This window comes from Geotrypetes seraphini, chromosome 3 (assembly GCF_902459505.1).
Source record: "Geotrypetes seraphini chromosome 3, aGeoSer1.1, whole genome shotgun sequence".
Lineage (NCBI taxonomy): Eukaryota > Metazoa > Chordata > Amphibia > Gymnophiona > Dermophiidae > Geotrypetes > Geotrypetes seraphini.
Window position 1 is genome coordinate 126,536,298 of NC_047086.1, and position 18,132 is coordinate 126,554,429.

General features: G+C 41.3%; 1 protein-coding gene across 3 annotated transcripts in view; it reads left to right on the top strand.

The window, feature by feature from the left end:
* Positions 1–18,132, top strand: part of INTS9 (integrator complex subunit 9) — a 256,971-nt gene that overhangs the window by 193,738 nt on the left and 45,101 nt on the right. For all 3 annotated transcript variants that reach the window (XM_033938099.1, XM_033938100.1, XM_033938101.1), the window contains 2 exons: positions 3,039–3,099; positions 8,170–8,341. In XM_033938099.1, the coding sequence (XP_033793990.1) occupies positions 3,039–3,099; positions 8,170–8,341 (233 nt within the window). The remainder of the gene's footprint in view (positions 1–3,038; positions 3,100–8,169; positions 8,342–18,132) is intronic.

The following is an 18,132-nucleotide window of genomic DNA, read 5'->3' on the forward strand; positions in this document are numbered from 1 at the left end:
GAGAAAGAAAAAGGGGTTCGGTGCAGCTTCTGTTTAGGTGATATATCTATCGAATAAGGCAGTTTTTATGAGTTTTCTAAAAGCGTTGTAGGTCAGTCTAGCTTTATTAATGTAGTTGTCTAGCCAATGTTGTTGTTTGTTTGCTTGGTACGCGAAGGTTCTATCCAGAAAGGTTTTGTATTTACAATTGGTAATGCTTGGGTATGCAAAAAGATAGCAATTTCTGGTTTGTCTTATAGGGTTGTAGAATACGAAGTGAGATTGCAAGTACATAGGAGTTAGTCCCCAAACTAGTTTGAAACATATGCAGGAGAACTTGAAAATTATTCGTGCCTCGATTGACAGCCAGTGCATTAGTAGGGGGTGACATGGTCGCTCTTTTTTAATCCAAATATCAAGCGGACCGCTGTGTTCTGAATAAGTCTATGTTTCCTCACTGTTTTTTTGGGTATACCCATATAGACGATGTTGCAATAGTCCAGAGTAGAAAGCACTAGTGATTGCACTAGTAATCTGAACGATAATGGGTCAAAATATTTTTTGATGGTCTTTAATTTCCATAATATCAGGAAACATTTTTTTACCACTATGTTCGTGTGTTCAACCATTGTCAGGTGTGTGTCCAATGTGACTCCCAGTATTTTTATTGTATTAGTAATCGGGTAATCGTGGTCTTTTATGTGTAGTGTTGTGTTGGTAATTTTATCCGTTGGGCTTGCAAGGAAGATTTTTGTTTTTCTGTGTTAAGTTTCAGTTTGAAGTTGATTGTCTAATATTCTATTTCGGTCATAATATGAGAAATGTATTTTGAGGTTTCATTTGTAATGCTGTTCACTGGGATTAAAATGGAAATGTCATCTGCATATATGTAGTAGATCAAGTTTAGTTTTTGCAGTAAGTGCCCTAGGGCTGATAAGTAAATGTTGAACAGTGTGGGTGAGAGTGGTGAACCCTGTGGCACTCCTGAGGGGTTTCTCCAGGAGTTTGAATATGTCCCACCACTAACCACTCAATATGATCTCTTTGTTAGGAAGCCCTGTATCCAGTTCTTTGTTTTTCCCATGATTCCTATTGCATCTAGGCAGTGTATCATTATTTCGTGGTCAACTAGATCCAACTCCATATTCCCCTCCTTGGTCCCAGCAGCCTCCGGGAGGAGTCTCTCACCACCTTCCGTTGGTTCCTCCAACCGCGGGGAGCTGGCAATCTGAGGAGGAGGAGGAGGCACTCCAGCGTCGGGGCTCAGGGTAGTCTCTAGGCCCATGGAGGACACCTCCGTTTCACCAGTTTTGATCGATGAAGTGGTGAGGATGTTTGAGGAGTATGGTGGGTCTGGAATACCTGCATGTGAAGCAATGATATGAACACCCCTGACGCAGCGATTTGATGCGAAACGGAGGGTTCCCCGTTGGGTGTAAGGACTGCCTGGCCTGGATTTGGAGGCCATTAGCAGCTAAGTTACTTTTTTCTTGCTTTTGCTATGGATGTTATGAGCTGGACTATACTGCCTTTTGTTACATTCACCCACTGACTTTCATCTGTATTAGGTGTGCTATTTGATACCACCTGGCAGGCTACTTTAGTTGCCTTGTTTTCTTGGACTATTTTTCAGCATTTACACATAAACAGCTTTTGTAGGAGTGGGTTTTTTTTGGCCAGATGAAGCTGAACTGAGGCCTTTTTCTCCACTTCTTTTCTTTTTCCTTTTTCCCTTTCTCTTTGGGGAGTGTGAATGTTGTGGGTTGTAAGTAAGGCCTTGTAGTGTTGCTGGGTGTGTGTATCGTTTGTCCATGTGGGGCTTGTTTTTGAGTGAATAAGGGATATATTCGGGCCCTAATCCTTGAGTATTTATTTCTAGTGGAACCCTCAGTAGAGCCCCATATGAGCCCTTGCAAGAGGCGTCACTGATGGATCTGACCATCAAGATGGTTTTCCTGGTAGCTATCGCCTCGGCAAAAAAGGGTTTTGGTACTGCAGCCTCTGTCATTTAGAGAGCCATTCCTCAGATTTACCCAAGGCAGAGCTGTAGACAATTTTTTCTCCTCCCTTAAATTCTGCTATATGTGGTGCAGCCAAAAGTCCATCAGGTTAACTATATTGCCTTTCTTTTTCCCCATTTGCCTTTAGTGCCCTTCTTCAGCCATTCAGATGCATCCAGGTTCCAGCACTAGAGATCCAGAAAATAAGCTACTTCTGAGATATTAATTGATTAATATTGGCAGTAATTGGAATTTTATTATTCAAACATAATTCTAACTTGTTTTATGGTGCATGAACCATCTGAACAGTAGATTATCTAGCTTCATATTTCTGATACTGTGCTGCAAGGCAGCTTTTAAAATACAGTGCTATTATCACTTAATTAATTACATTTGAGTAAATTTAAGCATAGGGCACATTTCTGCTTACTTTCATACAAGACATCAGTGGCAAGACAGGGATTTATATATGTTCTAGTTTAATGCTGCAGCCACTAGATCACACATTCTTTAAAACATTACAGTTCTCAGCTCATCCATATCATGAAGGTGATACATTGACAGGAAGACACTCTCATCTCCCTCTAACCACATCTCATGTATATCTTGACCATTTATCTTAGCATTTCTTGCTTGTCATGAAGGTTTATCCTGGCTAGATTGTAAACTTTGTGAAATGCAGCATCTTTTACTCTTTTGTCTGTACAGCGCAGTGTATGTCCGTTAGCGCTTTAGAAATTGGTAGCAATATCAATTGTTAATGACAGTCAGTTGTTTGTAAGTGCATTCTAAAATACAGAATTATAGATTGTTTTACCCTACAGTAAATACTGCTGGCAAATGGATGATTTGTTGCTTTCTCCCTGATCATTTGGGTATATATCTAAACTTTACTAAGAAAGAGATTCAAGGGCAGATAATCAGAAGAGGATGATATTATTTTCTATCTTGCTGTTTCCAAAGCTGAGATTGGAAAGCTTCAACAGTAGAGGGCAGCAAATGCTGAAGAATGTCCAACCTTCCTACAGTTTTCTGACATTTTTTATTCTTCTCCAACAGGCTATGCCACAATAAACAAACCAAGGTGTACCTTCCAGAACCACCCTTTCCCCATGCAGAGGTAAGAAATCTATGCAAGTTATCGTAACTTTCTCTTGACCACATGAATTCAGATTTTGTAGTAACCCAGAAAACTAGTCCAGGACCATTATTTGAATCTGTGACCCATTCCAGTCACATCAGCAGGTTTGACATCTCTTTTTTGTAAAAATGCACTTTTCCAGATCATCCTGCTAGACCGGCCCAAACTAATTTAAATGTTATAATAACAAATAAACTGTTTATTTATTAGTTCCTGATATTTACTGTTTTATATGTCTCAGTTATTGTGTTTTTTATTTCCCCTCTGAGTAATTAAACTTGTGGTGGACATATCATAAATGATACAGACATCAGTCTTCGGAAGCTCTTATGATATATATCATTCCAAGTTCCTGTCTTGTATATTATTATAATCATTTATGTCCACCACCTCCTACCAATCTCTGTTGAATACCTATTAAATCTTTATTTCTTTACTTATAATCCTTTAATTTATTTTTAATTTTTTTAAAGATTTTTATGATATCTTATATATACGAGAGTCATTTCATAAATAATGCACAGGTTGGCAACATTGAGAAATGGATGATACAATTGCAGTAAACCTTGTTTCACTTTCACTTCAGTGCTTGAAGCAGCAGGACGTGTGCTTAGGAGCTCTAGTGTACATAGTGTGGCTGTGACAGGTATGGGAAATGGAGGCTGCAGGTTGTCTCGGGTACTGTGTCTGTTGACGATCAGAGGTCGTACATTAAGAATGAAGCTCTACGTGGCAAACACCTGACAGAATTCCACAGTGCATTAGGTGAAGTTTGTGGTGAGTTAACAGTGGACTGTAGTACAGTTTTTCGGAGAGGTCGTGTGAGCATAGATGATGATGCAAGACCAGGAAGGCCGAAGTCAACAACAGATGAACGATGTGTGAAATTCGTGGCTGATGCTCTTGAACAATATTGTCGTGCGACATACAAGGAACTTTCTGAAACCACAGGGATTCCGCCGACATCAGTATAGCGAATTCTGACAAATGATTTAAAAAAGAGAAAAATTTCTGTGTGATGGGTCCCCCACATCTTGACTGCTGAACAGCAGCAGAGATGCCTGGACAATGCAACCGTGCTGAAACAAAGATTCAACGTTAAAGGTCAGGCATTCTTGAATCGCATTGTTGCTATTGATGAAACGTGGGTCAGAGACTTTGAGCAGGAGCTGAAATCACAGAGCTCCATCTTCCCCATGACCAAAAAAATTTCAACAAGCTCAATCAAAAGTCAAACAAATGATGATTTTTTGCTTATGATCATGAAGGCATCATCATCACAGACAAAGTTCTATGTGGAAGAAATGTCACAGCAATGTATTGTTGTGATTTGTGGGCAAAAATGCACAGAACCTGACCTCAGTTGCTCTTGGCTGGGCCACTCATTCTTCACAACAATGTTCGCCCGCACATAGAGAATGTCATCATTGAAAAACTACGCAAATACAGCTGGGAGGTGTTACCTCATGCTCCCTACAGTCCAGACATGAGTCCACCAGACTTAGACCTTTTTCCAAAGTTGAAACAACCTTTGCGTGGACATCATTTTGCATCTCTGGAAGAGCTTTCTTCCGCAGTCACCGAGCCATTCGGCAACTGAACAAAAACAGTGTCTTGGATGGAATAATGAAGCTTTCCGGATGTTGGGACTCGGTCATTGCAAAGCAGGGAGTCTATATTGAAGGAATGTAAAGAAATACTTTTAAAAAAAAAATAGTGTGCATTATTTATGAAATGACCCTCGTACTTCAGTTTCTTTTGACCATCCAAAACTGAACGAGGTTAGAAAGGAGAGTGCTGCTGGGTTAAGTGTAACTGCAGTTAGGCTCATTTATGGACTGAGGAAATATGATCACATCACACGTTGTTATCGTGAACTGCACAGGTTGCCGGTGGAAGCATTGATTCTTTTTAAATTGGGATGTCTTTATTGTAAAGTACTGATGGGTCAACCTTCTTACATGACAGATTAGTTTTTTAATTCCTCTATACATTATTCGCGTATTACCAAAACTTTCTTTGTTTTTCCACCATTCAAGGGCTGTAGGTATAAAAGATATCACAATAGAATTCCCTCTTTTCAGACCAGTCTTAAGAGCTTGTATAAACATACACCTTGGTATTAGAGGGCACACTGGATGGTACAGTATATAAGTAGGCACTAAAATTTTGAAAGACAGACAATTCCAGGGAGGTATTTAGAAAAGTCTGAGGTGTCCTAATGTCATTATAAGATTACTTTAAATTAAATTTAATGCAGTGATTTCCAAAATTTTATTCAATATGAAGGTATGTTAGGTATTTTGATGTTTTATATTACATTACATTAGTGATTTCTATTCCGCCAATACCTTGCTGTTCAAGGCGGATTACAAAAGAAGTTATCTGGCCATTTCCAGAGGAATTGAAGAGAAGAGCGGTTGCTTCAGAGAATTGGGACGAGTCTTGCGGTGTTAGTTTATCTTCAAGGATTTCTTGAATAGCATGGTTTTTATTTCTTTTCTGAACGATTTGTAGTTTGGGGTCGTTATCAGTAAATTGGAGAGTTGGTAGTCCAGTTTTGCTGCTTGTGTGGCTAGTAGGTCATCGTACAGTTTTTTTTCATTTGACATCTCTGATAGGGGGATGCGTGAATGGTTTGTGGGTTCTCCTATGTCTGGTTGAGGTAGTTTGGATTAGGCGGTTGTTTAGGTAGGCTGGGCTGTCTCCGTTTATGGTTTTAAATAGTAGGCAGTAGAATTTGAATTGTACTCTTGCTTGTATTGGGAGCCAGTGTGAGTTGAGGTATGCCGCTGTGATGTGATCGTGTTTCCTCAGTGAATAGATAAGTCTTAGCGCTGTGTTTTGAACTGTTTGTAGTTGTTTTATCATGGTTGCGGAGCAGGGGAGATAGAGTATGTTGCAGTAGTCTAGAAGACCTAGGATTAGGGACTGGACCAAGAACTGGAATTGTGTTCTTTTGAAGAATTTTCGAATTTGCTTCAAGTTTCTCATGACCACGAATGATTTTTGTATTGTTTAGTTGATTTGTGGTTGCATAGTACAGCATCTGTCTATCATCATTCCTAGAAGTTTTAGAGTGAGTTGTATGGGGTATTGATTGAGTTTATTACTAGATTTGTTATGGTTGGGGTTTTATTATTTTCGAGGAGGTTGAATTTATCTTGTCTGGGTTCAGTTTCAGTTTGTGATTTTTCATCCATGTTGCTACTGCTTCAAGTGTCCTGTGTAGTGTGTCTGTCAGGGAGGACATTGGTTGGTCAAAAGGAAGAAAAATGTCTGCATAGCTTTAGGAGGTTAAGCCTAAATTGTCTAGGCAGGTGCCGAGGGATGCAATGTAGAGATTGAAGAGAGTTGGGGGATAGTGGAGATCCTTGGGGTACGCCGCAGGGGTTGGACCATGGTTCTGAATTTTCTTTGTTCAGCTTTACTCTGTAAGTTCTGGATTGTAGGAATCCTTGAAACCATGTGTGTACCTTGTCTGTGATTCCTATTGTATCTATTATTTGTAGTAGGATGTTGTGGTCCACCAGGTCAAATGCTGTGGTGAGATCCAGTTGTATAATCAGCATTTTTCTACCTGTGCTGAGGTGTTGTCTAGCTGTGACTCTGTGCTGTAGTTGGTTCTGAAACCAGATTGTGTAGGGTGGAGTATGTTGTGATTTTCTAGGTAGTTGGTGAGGAGTTTGACTACCAGGCCTTCCATTAGTTTGACATAGAGTGGTATTGAGGCTATGGGTCTGTAGTTGGATGGTTGATCCGCTGCTCCTTTAGGGTCTTTTAGGATTGGGGTGACGACAATTTCACTGAGGTCTTGCGGGAAAAGGCCATCTGTGAGCATGGTTTGTATCCATTGTAAGAGGAGAGTGCGGAATTTGGTACTGGAGGATTTTAATAGGTATGGAGGACAATGATTGAGGTCACAGGCTGTGTGGCTGTATTTTTTGTAGAGTTTGTTAAGGTCGGACCATTGTACAGTGGGGAAGTAGGACCAAGTTCTCTCTGCGGCAGCTGATTCTTTTTTTGTGGGGGGCATTGTGATCTCTTCTAGGTGGGTTGGGGTTCCGGTGAGGGTAGTACTAGCAGTTGTGATTTTGTTTTTAAAGTATTCGGCTAAAAGGGTGGCTGAGGGGGAGGGGTGTCGTTATTGGCCAGATAGGGTTTGGTGTCAGTGTGTTCTTTTAGTATTTGGAATAATTTTTTTGTGTCTTGGGTTTCTTTGCCTATTAGGTTGGTGTAGTGTGTCTTTCTTTTTTCTTTTACTTTTAGCTTGTATTGTTGGTTTAGTTTTCTCCATGCTATTTTTGTGGTTTCTTGGTTATTCTTTCTCCATTTTCTTTCTAGTTGTCTTTTGAGTAGGAGTAGTTTGTTATTGAACCATTTGTCTGATCTTCTGCTAATTCTTATTTTTGTTTGTATTGGGGCTAGCTCGTCTAGGGTAGCTGTGCTTAGCCTGCACCATTGTGAGATGAAGTCTTTGGGGTTGCATTCTTGGATTGTTGCATCTGTTTTAGTCCAGAATTTGGAGGGGTCGATGTATTTACGTGAGTTGTAGGTTGATCTTTGGGGTTTTGGTTTGGTTTTATCTTTGGCCCAGTTGAAATTGAAGGAGTATGTGTAGTGGTCTGACCAGAGGGATCGAGACCACTTTCCATTTGATGTTTGAATCTCTGGCAGTAAGGGCTGTTGGGTCATGAAGGCTGCAATATCCAGTTGGTGACCTTTCTCATGTGTGGTTTATGGGTCTAAAATCTTGTATGTTAGGGCTTCGAGGAATGACAGTAGGTTTTCTACTTGTTTGAAGGATTGGTCTTCGAGATGGAGGTTTAGGTCTCCTAGGATTAGGCTGTAAGTTGCCATTAGTGAGTTTCAGTATATAAAATCTTCAAATTCAGGTCTTGCTGGTGTTATGTAGCAGAGTATGCAAATTATGGATCCTTTTAGTGTGGTGCATGAAAGTTGGCAGGCTAGTAGATCCATGTAAGGGGTGGACGTTTTGTCTAGTATATTATGTGTAATGTGTGAAATATTTTCTCCATTTTATTTCAGCTCATTCAGACCAACAAATTGAAGCACTATCCCAGTATCCATGGAGATTTCAGTAATGATTTCAAACAACCCTGTGTCGTGTTCACAGGACATCCTTCTCTTCGATTTGGGGATGTAGTACATTTTATGGAACTCTGGGGAAAATCTAGCCTCAATACTGTAATATTTACAGGTAGGTTGCAGTTCAAAAATCTCTCTTGTACTTAAAGTAATGTATAATTTTGTTTTCACTATTATCCTTATACAGAATAATGTTATAGTTTCAATTGGGGTACAATACAAGATAAAGTAATATACTGTATTTCAACTGTTGCTTTCAGTCATGCTAGGATTATTATTAGTAATCTGCAGTATTAAAGTCCATCAGTTGTTGAACATTATGTTTACAGGGAGGGTATTTAGCCTCCTCTTGATCTGAGAAACAGTGTTCTTCTACTACTTTAACCCATGTTTTGAGCCCTTTGAAACAGGCTGTAAAGTGAAATAAATCCTCATTCTAATCCTTAATATTTTTGTCAAAGCAGCTCAGGACCTTGATAACCAATGGAAATCGGTGCAGTTTCCTGGTTATTTTTTTTTTTTCTTTCTTTCTTTAAAAGAAAGAACATGGGATTTGATATACCTCCTTTCTGCACTTAAAATCAAGGCGATTTACATATTCCATATATGTATTTATTTTGTACCTGAAGCAATGGGGGGTTAAGTGATAGCCAGAGTCACAAGGAGCTGTAGTGGGAATTGAACCCTGATTCTTAGGCCACTACACAAACCATAAGTCTACTCCTCCCTATTTCTAGGGCCTCAGGGTAAACTTCAAGCTGAATTAGTGAGATGGGGGATGAAGACTTTCGCACCATCTACAAAGCATTCTTCAGATTCTCCTCCATAGTGTGGTTTAGTGGTTAGAGCAAAACAAGCAAAAGATTGACCCTTAATTCCACAGGAAATGCAAAATCCAACAAAACGAAAACTCTGTGGATATAGTGATGTTCAAGATGCAGGCTTTATTTAAAAATGTACAATTTGATAATCCACGTAAAATATATCTAGGACCTAAACCATTGAGAGGTGTCTTCCTCAGGGGTTCTATAAATAACATTAATGAAGTGTAATCTTGCAATATTCAATGTACGCACTCCTATATTTGCAAGTGTGGTGGATATGGTGAATTTATAAAGTGACTAATGCAAAATAATAATAATATGTGTATAATGATGACAGAATATAATGTGTATATGTGCGGTGGATAAGGTGAATTTATAAAGTGACTGATGCAAAATAATATATCTATTTATGTTCTGTCATCATTATACACATATACGCATTATGTTCTGTCATCATTATACACATATAAGTGTGGACAGGTGCTATGTGACAAGTAAAAGTGAGTAAATAGTAAGCTGACCAAAATGCTAAAGTGTAACCAAATAGAAACATAGAATATGACGGCAGAAAAGGGCTAAAGCCCATCAAGTCTGCCCACTCTAATGGCCCACCCCCCTGTCTGTACTCTATTAGAGATCACACGTGAATATCCCATTTTCTCTTAAAATCTGACACGCTGCTGGCCTCAATGATCGACCACCCTTTCTGTGAAGAAGTATTTTCTGGAATCACCACAAAATTTCCCTCCCCTGATTTTCAGCGGATGCCCTCTGGTGGTCGAAGGACCTATAGGACAGAAGATATCATCTTCCACCTCGATACGGCCCGTAACATATTTGAACGTCTCAATCATGTCCCCCCCTCTCTCTTCGTTCCTCTAGTGAGTACAGCTGCAATTTATTTAGCCTTTCTTCACACGTGATATCCCTGAGTCCCGAGACCATCCTGGTGGCCATTCGCTGAACCGACTCAATTCACAGCACATATTACCGGTAGTGTGGTCTCCAGAATTGAACACAATACTCCAAATGAGGTCTCACCATGGATCTGTACAGTGGCATTATCACTTCAGGTCTCCTGCTGACAAAACCCCTACGGATACACCCCATCATTTGCCTTGCCTTGGAGGAAGCCTTCTCCACTTGATTGGCAGCCTTCATGTCATCACTAATGATCACCCCTAAATCACGTTCCGCCGTGGTCCTAGCCAAGGTCTCACCATTTAGTGTGTAAGTTCTGCATGGATTTCTCTTACCCAGGTGCATTACTTTACACTTTTTAGCATTAAAGCATAGCTGCCAAGTCGATGACCACTGTTCCAGTAGTAGTAGGTCCTGCGTCATACTGTCAGGCAAAAAGCTTTTGCCTACTATGTTGCATAGTTTGGTGACGTCGGCAAACAAAGATACTTTTCCTCTAAGACCTTGGGTCATATCACCTATGAATAAGTTGAATAGAATCGGGCCCAAGACTGAGCCCTGTGGTATTCCACTGGTCACGTCTGACGTTTTGGAGGGGGTACCGTTAACCACTACCTTTTGAAGTCTACCGTGTAGCCAGTCCCTAACCCATGCAGTTAGTGTGTCCCCTAATCCCAGCAATTTCAGCTTGTTCAATAACCTGCGGTGTGGGACGCTATCAAAAGCTTTGCTGAAGTCCAAATATATCACGTCCAGAGACTCCCCGGCATCCAGTTGTCTAGTTACCCAGTCAAAGAAGCCAATCAGATTAGATTGGCAGGACCTGCCCTTGGTAAATCCGTGTTGGTGGGGATCACGTAGGTTTTCTTCGTCCAAGCAGAAACTTGACACAATCCTGATCAGTGTTTCCATAACTTGCTCACTATGGATGTGAGACTCACTGGTCTGTAATTTGCCGTCTCTGTCCTGCAGCCTTTTTTGTGAAGTGGAATAATGTTGGCTGTTTTCCAGTCCAAGGGAACTCTTCCGATACGTAGGGAAAGATTGAAGAGTACGGCTAACGGTTCTGCCAGGACTTTGCTCAACTCTCTGAGGACCCTGGGGTATATGTTTTCTGGTCCCATGGCTTTGTTTACTTGGAGTCTTGAAAGTTTGTAGTAGACGCTGCTGGGCGTAAACTCGAAATCTTGAAACGGGTCTTTCTGGTTGTGCCAAGGTGTGACCAAATGAAGAACTTTACAATGAAAGTCAAAGGCGGAAGTGCTAAGTGGTTAGAGCTACAGCTTCAGCACCCTGAGGTTGTGGGTTCAAACCCCATGCTGCTCCTTGTGACCCTGTGCAAGTCGCTTAATCCTCCACTGCCCCAGGTACTGCCCCAGATTGTGAGTCCACCAGGACAGATAGGGAAAATTCTTGAACTACCTGCATGTAAACTCCTTTGAGTGTGGTTATAAAACTACAAAAAGGCAGTATACAAGTCCCACTCCCTAATGCAGTTCATAAAAGGATCAATCCCTCTCCCTTTCCCCTTTTCTTGAGGCAGTATCTTGTCCTTCAAAGCCTAAACAAATAATGCATTCATCATTTTTCAAGCTTCAGATGTCTGGTCATTTAAAACTGTTGCTTTCATCTGATAATTTTCAATCATTCCTGTAGTGACTAGTTTTGACTTCCTTGGATTATGGTACTGTTCCTTAAGCCTCTCTGGCTCTATCTTGAAGCCACTTCAGTTAATTCAGAATGTGACTGCAAAGCAGTTTACAGAAGAAGGGCAGAAGATGAGTATTTCTCCTATTTAAGGAGAGCTGCATTGGTTGCTCCTGCCCATATTATTCCAAGTAAAGTATAAAATCCTTTTGCTACTACATAAAGCATTACACCTTAAGTGTGAAGGTTTGCAATGCCTTTCCAACCTAGTAGTATACAAGACTCATTTTTCAATGATTAGCATTTTCCAGCTGAGCTAAGGACTAAATCATAGTAACACTAACGGCAGATAAAGACCCGAATGGTCCATCCAGTCTGCCCAACCTGATTCAATTTAATTTTTTTTTTTTTTTCTTCTTAGCTATTTCTGGGCAAGAATCCAAAGCTTTACCCGGTACTGTGCTTGGGTTCCAACTGCCGAAATCTCTGTTAAGACTTACTCCAGCTCATCTACACCCTCCCAGCCATTGAAGCCCTCCCCTGCCCATCCACCTCCAAACGGCCATACACAGACACAGACCGTGCAAGTCTGCCCAGTAACTGGCCTAGTTCAATATTTAATATTATTTTCTGATTCTAAATCTTCTGTGTTCATCCCACTCTTCTTTGAACTCAGTCACAGTTTTACTCTCCACCACCTCTCTCGGGAGCGCATTCCAGGCATCCACCACTCTCCCCGTAAAGTAGAATTTCCTAACATTGCCCCTGAATCTACCACCCCTCAACCTCAAATTATGTCCTCTGGTTTTACCATTTTCCTTTCTCTGGAAAAGATTTTGTTCTACGTTAATACCCTTCAAGTATTTGAACATCTGAATCATATCTCCCCTGTCTCTCCTTTCCTCTAGGGCGGGGGTCGGCAACCTGCGGCTCCAGAGCCGCATGCGGCTCTTTTCCACCTTTGCTGCGGCTCTGGTAGTGTGTCACGCAGGCATGCAGCTTAAGTCCGGCGTCGCGGCGGGAAATAGCCATGCTGAGCAGTGAGCTCAGCACATACACAGATGAAAGCCTTGCTTGCTGATTGGTCCGGCGGCCCCGCCCCGCCGGACCAATCAGCAAGCAAGGCTTTCATCTGTGTAGTGCTGAGCTCACTGCTCAGCGTGGCTATTTTCCCCGCGACGCTGGACTTGTAAGGTGCCTGAAAAAGAAATCATCCTGGCCGGGGTCGGTGTCATGCTCCGGAGATCTACAGCCTTCCTATCTCCCTCTCCCTTCTACCTGCTTCCGGCCACATCCCCTGCTCCGCGGCTCTCTTCGGCAACTCAGCAGCAGCTTCTGACGTCGGGGCCTACCCTCTGCGAGTCCCGCTTGTTTCAACTTCCTTTTTCCACAAAGGCGGGACTCGTAGAGGGAAGGCCTCGATGTCGGCAGCTTGTCTTGATCACTGCTGCTGACGAGTTGCTGAAGAGAGCCGCGGAGCAGGGGGGTGTTGCCAGGTGCAGGTAGAAGGGAGAGGGCCAGATGCAGGACTCGTGGGTGAGGGAGCAGAAGAGAGAGAGAAAGAGAGAGGGGAGGGAAACAAAAGGAAATCTTTCATACTGGGCTGGGCCGGAGTGGAGGGAGGGTGGAAAGATTCTAGCTACAGGGTGCAGTAACAAAGGAAAAGGGGGGAAAGCTGAAAATGGAGATAGTAACACAAAGAAGAGAAAGGGTAAGCAGGACCTACTGAATAAGGATAGAGATACAGAGGGGACATGAAGAGGAGGTGAAATAGAGACATAGAAGTAATGCTGAAAAAGTGTGTGGGGGGAGATAAAGACATTGAAAGGGCAAATGGTGAACATGGCGTAAAGATAAGGACAGAGACAAATGAAGATTCTGAAAAAGTGGTGAGATAGGGATATAGGTGAGATGGACACAAAGAAGGGTGATGCTGGAAAATAGGTGGAATGGTAATTCTGACAGACACAGAAGGGAAATGCTGGATCAAGGAGAGATGGGGCTCAGGCTGGATGGAATGAGGAGAAATGCCTTGTTGGCCCGGAACTTCCTCTCCTACGTCAGAATTGACGTCAGGGAGCGGAATGCTGGTCAGCGCAACACTTCTGCAGGGAAAGCTTGGGACGGCGGTGGCTTGGGGGCTGTTCCCCGATTGCGGTGGCAGCAAACCGAGTGGCTTGGGGGACGGCACGGAGACAGAAAGAAGGGGGAACAGGGAGACAGAAAGAAAAAGTTGGGGGAGAGAATGAGGTCTGGAGGAGAGGAAACATACAGGAGGCTGAAAGAAAGGAAGAAAGATTGGATGCACAGTTAGAAGAAGAAAGTGCAACCAGAGACTCATGAAATCACCAAATAGCAAAGGTAGGAAAAATGATTTTATTTTCAATTTAGTGATCCTGTATATAGCATTAAGATAAGAAACAATATATGCAGTGTTAGATTTGTTTTATAATGGTTTTGCGGCTCCAAGTTTTTTTTTCTTTTCGAAAACGGGTCCAAGTGGCTCTTTATGTCTTAAAGGTTGCAGACCCCTGCTCTAGGGTATACATATTCAGGGCAGAAGATGAGTATATTAAAAAAAGATGTAGATAGTCCTATTTAATTAGACCTATGACTCTTTATATTGTGGCTTTGTGTATTCAGAGAGAGGTAGTCGTACACTATCATTCCGTAGTCCTGTGTTTGGTGAGCTTTGTTTGGCAGGATGAAATATGGGACCTGAACTGTATGTGCATAGGGAGGGGCATTGGGTGACTTTTATGATGTTTGATATTATTGTTTTGTTTTTTGATAGTTATCATGTATGTAATTGTGACTATGTTTGTACCTTATTGTGACCCACTTTGTGAAATGTGGGATATAAATAAATAAATATAGGGCTCCTTTTACAAAGCCACGATAATCGTTTCAACGCCCATAGGAATTTAATGTGTGTTGGAGCGTGTGATACATGGTAGCCACTACCATGACTTTGTAAAAAGGGGGAATAGTTTGAAAGTTTGTATTTTATGTATGAAGTCTTTGATTGTACTTTTTTTATGACTGATTTGTATATTCTATTTTTATTATGTTTTATTTATGTATGTAGGGTTGTGATCCACTTAGCTTTATAAGTGGCATAGCAATGTGTTAAATAGTCTATAATGAAGATCAGTGATGGGCAGCTTGTGGGAGTATCCACAACAATTCTTTGTGCAAATTTTCAAGTGGAAAATACGTAATTGAATCAAAATTGAAAATGGAATTATTTTTAGAAAGATAATGTCAGCAAAGAGAAAAAAAACTGACCACTCTGTAGTCTTAGCTGAGCATTAAAGCAGAAACCTTACTGCACTCAGTATAAACAGAAAAATATAAAAACTTTCAAAAGAGATAAGAATGTAATATTAGCCATACTGGGTCAGACCAATGGTTCATGTAGCCCAGTATCCTGTTTCTACAGTAGCCAATCCGGATCACAAGTACACGGCAGAAACCCAAACAGTAGAAACATTCCATGCTACCAATACCCAGGGGCAAGCATTGGTTCCCCCATGTCTGTCTCAATAGCAAACTATGGACTTTTCCAAACCTTTCAAGACAGTCATCTGGGGTGATGAAGGACTTTTGCTTCTGGAGTTCATGCCTCACAAGACAACCATAACTGGGGAGAGTTACACCAACATAATGATCACTTTGTGGGAGTCAAGCAAGGAGAAAAGATTAGGAAAACCCACAGCAGGCGTTGTACTTCTTCACAACAATGCTCCGGTGCACATGTCACAAAAATCACACGCTGCCACCTGAGAATGTGGGTTTCAGCAGGTCACACTGCATTAGACGTTGCATTCCAGTGAATGGAGAGATTCTCATAGTATGGCAACAATGCATGGAGGTCCCTTTGAAGAAGATCATTCAGATTGAAATGCTAGGATTATAGTGAATGTCAGTGAGCGTTGGGAGTTTGAAACCCTGCCAGCGCTGGATTTGGTTTGATCCATCTAAGATACGTGTTGCCTTCTGAGAATACTATAAGTATTGCTAACTGAAAAGACTATTGGTGACTGCTTTGTTGTATTTATTGCCACTAAGTGAGAAAATATACAAACATTTATATGTGAGGGATAGGTGCAAACTTATTTTTGTATTTAGAAAAAGCAGGCGGCATATATGATTAGAACTGTGATCCCAGGATGGGGATCTGAAATAGCATATGTTGTAAGAGATCCTATGAGCTGACTAATAAATGCACTATGATATGCCTACCTGTTTTGACTAATAGATATGGTATGTGAGCTTAAAATGTTTTTCAAACAAGAAAGTTTTTTGAAAAGAGGGATCTGAGTTGAGTCTCAATATAGTCTTTAGAGAATTATAGTGCAGCCATTGATGCGCTTGATGAAACCTATTGATTGTGCCAAGATAAGTAGAGGACCATGAATATGTTAAATAGTGATGGTGCCAGGATTAGAGCCTCCACAAGGTAGAGTATAGGGGTTGGAGGATTGATTTTGAAAGTGAACTATGTATTGACTCTGGGTTCCAGGTCTCTCCCTACCATCCTGCAGAGCCTTTGCTTGTGGTGCCTTGGTGCCCCCCTCCCCCTACAACTAGATTAGACATGGGCAACTCCGGTCCTTGAGGGCTGGAATCCAATCGGGTTTTCAGGATTTCCCCAATGAATATGCATTGAAAGCAGTGCATGCAAATAGATCTCATACGTATTCATTGAGGAAATCCTGAAAACCCGATTGGATTCAGGCCCTCGAAGACTAGAGTTGCCCATGTCTGAGCTAGATGTTTACTTGCGAGAGGATACAGAGTTTGGGGTAAGGATACTAACAGCTGGTTTGGCTGCATTCTGTCCTTCTTGAGTACTGTCTTGAGTACTGTTTGTATAGCCGAACAGGAAGGAGAAATTAGATCTTACCTGCTAATTTTCTTTCCTTGAGACCTCCAGACCAGTCCAGAACCTTTCCAGTATTTTCTTCTGTCTTTCAGCTGCTAAAGCCCAGAATATTGCACTGCACTGTTCTTTGTTGAACTTATTGGGGGGCTGGGAATTCCAATCTTGGGAGGTTCTGTCCTGTTTCCTCTTCATTGACTGATTTCTAATTGCTTCCCTCGGGTTTTGGGGGCGGTTCATCCTGTACTATCTTGCTTTGACAACAGTAATACTAGCTGGCTCAGGGATGGGCCCCTTCTAAGAGCATGGTGCCTGGTAGTAAGAGGGTAGAACCCATTCATCTTAACTGGTTTGGCGGCTTCAAGGAAAAAAAATTAACAGGATAGCTCTAATTTCTTCTTATACTTGTATGTAATGCACCTTGTATTTTGATAATTAAAAGAAAAATAATCAGATTTAAAATCCAAAGCTGTGAAAATAAACATTGAGAAAAATGAACAAAAATAGTGCAACTGAGCAAAAAATAAAAGAGAACCTATGAGACATTCCTACTTTGCTGCCAGAAAAAAGAAAAACTGACAAGCAGTTGGTTTAGTTTCATACACATCCCTTTTCACATATTTTCTAAAGGTTTTTCTTATCAGCTTTCCATACATTTTTCCTCTAGTGCAAGCACTGCAGGTAAATGACTCATACTAAATGTAAGGATGGTCGCGCCCCCACAATGTAAGGTTGTAGGGGTTATGTGAGGCGCCCTTACAAACGCCAGGTCCCGAGTTCAATACCCTCACAGAAGATTCACCAGGAGTAGAATTAAATGAGAAGCATAGCCAGAGGTGATGGCATAAAGAATATATTATATAAATAGGCTTACAGAAAAGGAATCTTCATAAACATTACAATTAAGGAGAGAGCAAAGCAGTTTCCCTGCCTTACAGAGTCCAGAGAAAAGCGCGAAGTTCCAGGGAGAGATAGAGAGAGAGAGAGAGAAAAGGGGGATGGGGGTGATGGTCTAAGCTTCGGGTTCCCGAGATAGAGCAAGAGGAAGTTAATGGTCTAAGCTTTGGGTTCCAGAGACAGAGAGCAAAAGATAGAGAGAGAGATAAATGTGTGTTGCAGAAAGGAGGTTTTTATAGCTTGGAATCTTATTCTAAATAAAGAAACTATTGTATTTCCCAGTATCTTTCTGTTTATAATTTGTAGACTGTTTGAAACAATAGTTAGTTTCACTGACCAGGAAGGGAAGTGAGGTCTGCTAGACTGGAGAAGAATAGACTGGAGTCGCATGTAATTTCCAGTATTCCTCTGACAATATCTGTGCACCTGGATCCAGTGTATATCCTAAGCTGTCCATCCTAAGCATCAGACATTAACACATCTTCTTAGTACCTCTTCACACCTCTTAGCTGCAAGTTCGTTTGTTACCTTTTAAGCATGATTTAATTAGGGCTGTTTGAAACAGTCTGCCTGGATGCTTTCTGTATGTGAATTCTGTGCATGAGCACTTAGGGTCTATCTACATCAACATTCCAGAGTCAGATTAATATAATTTCCCATAGGCCTTTGCTGACATTGGTTAGGCTAACCCAATGCTAGGCTGACACTGTATATGCAGTGTGATTAAAA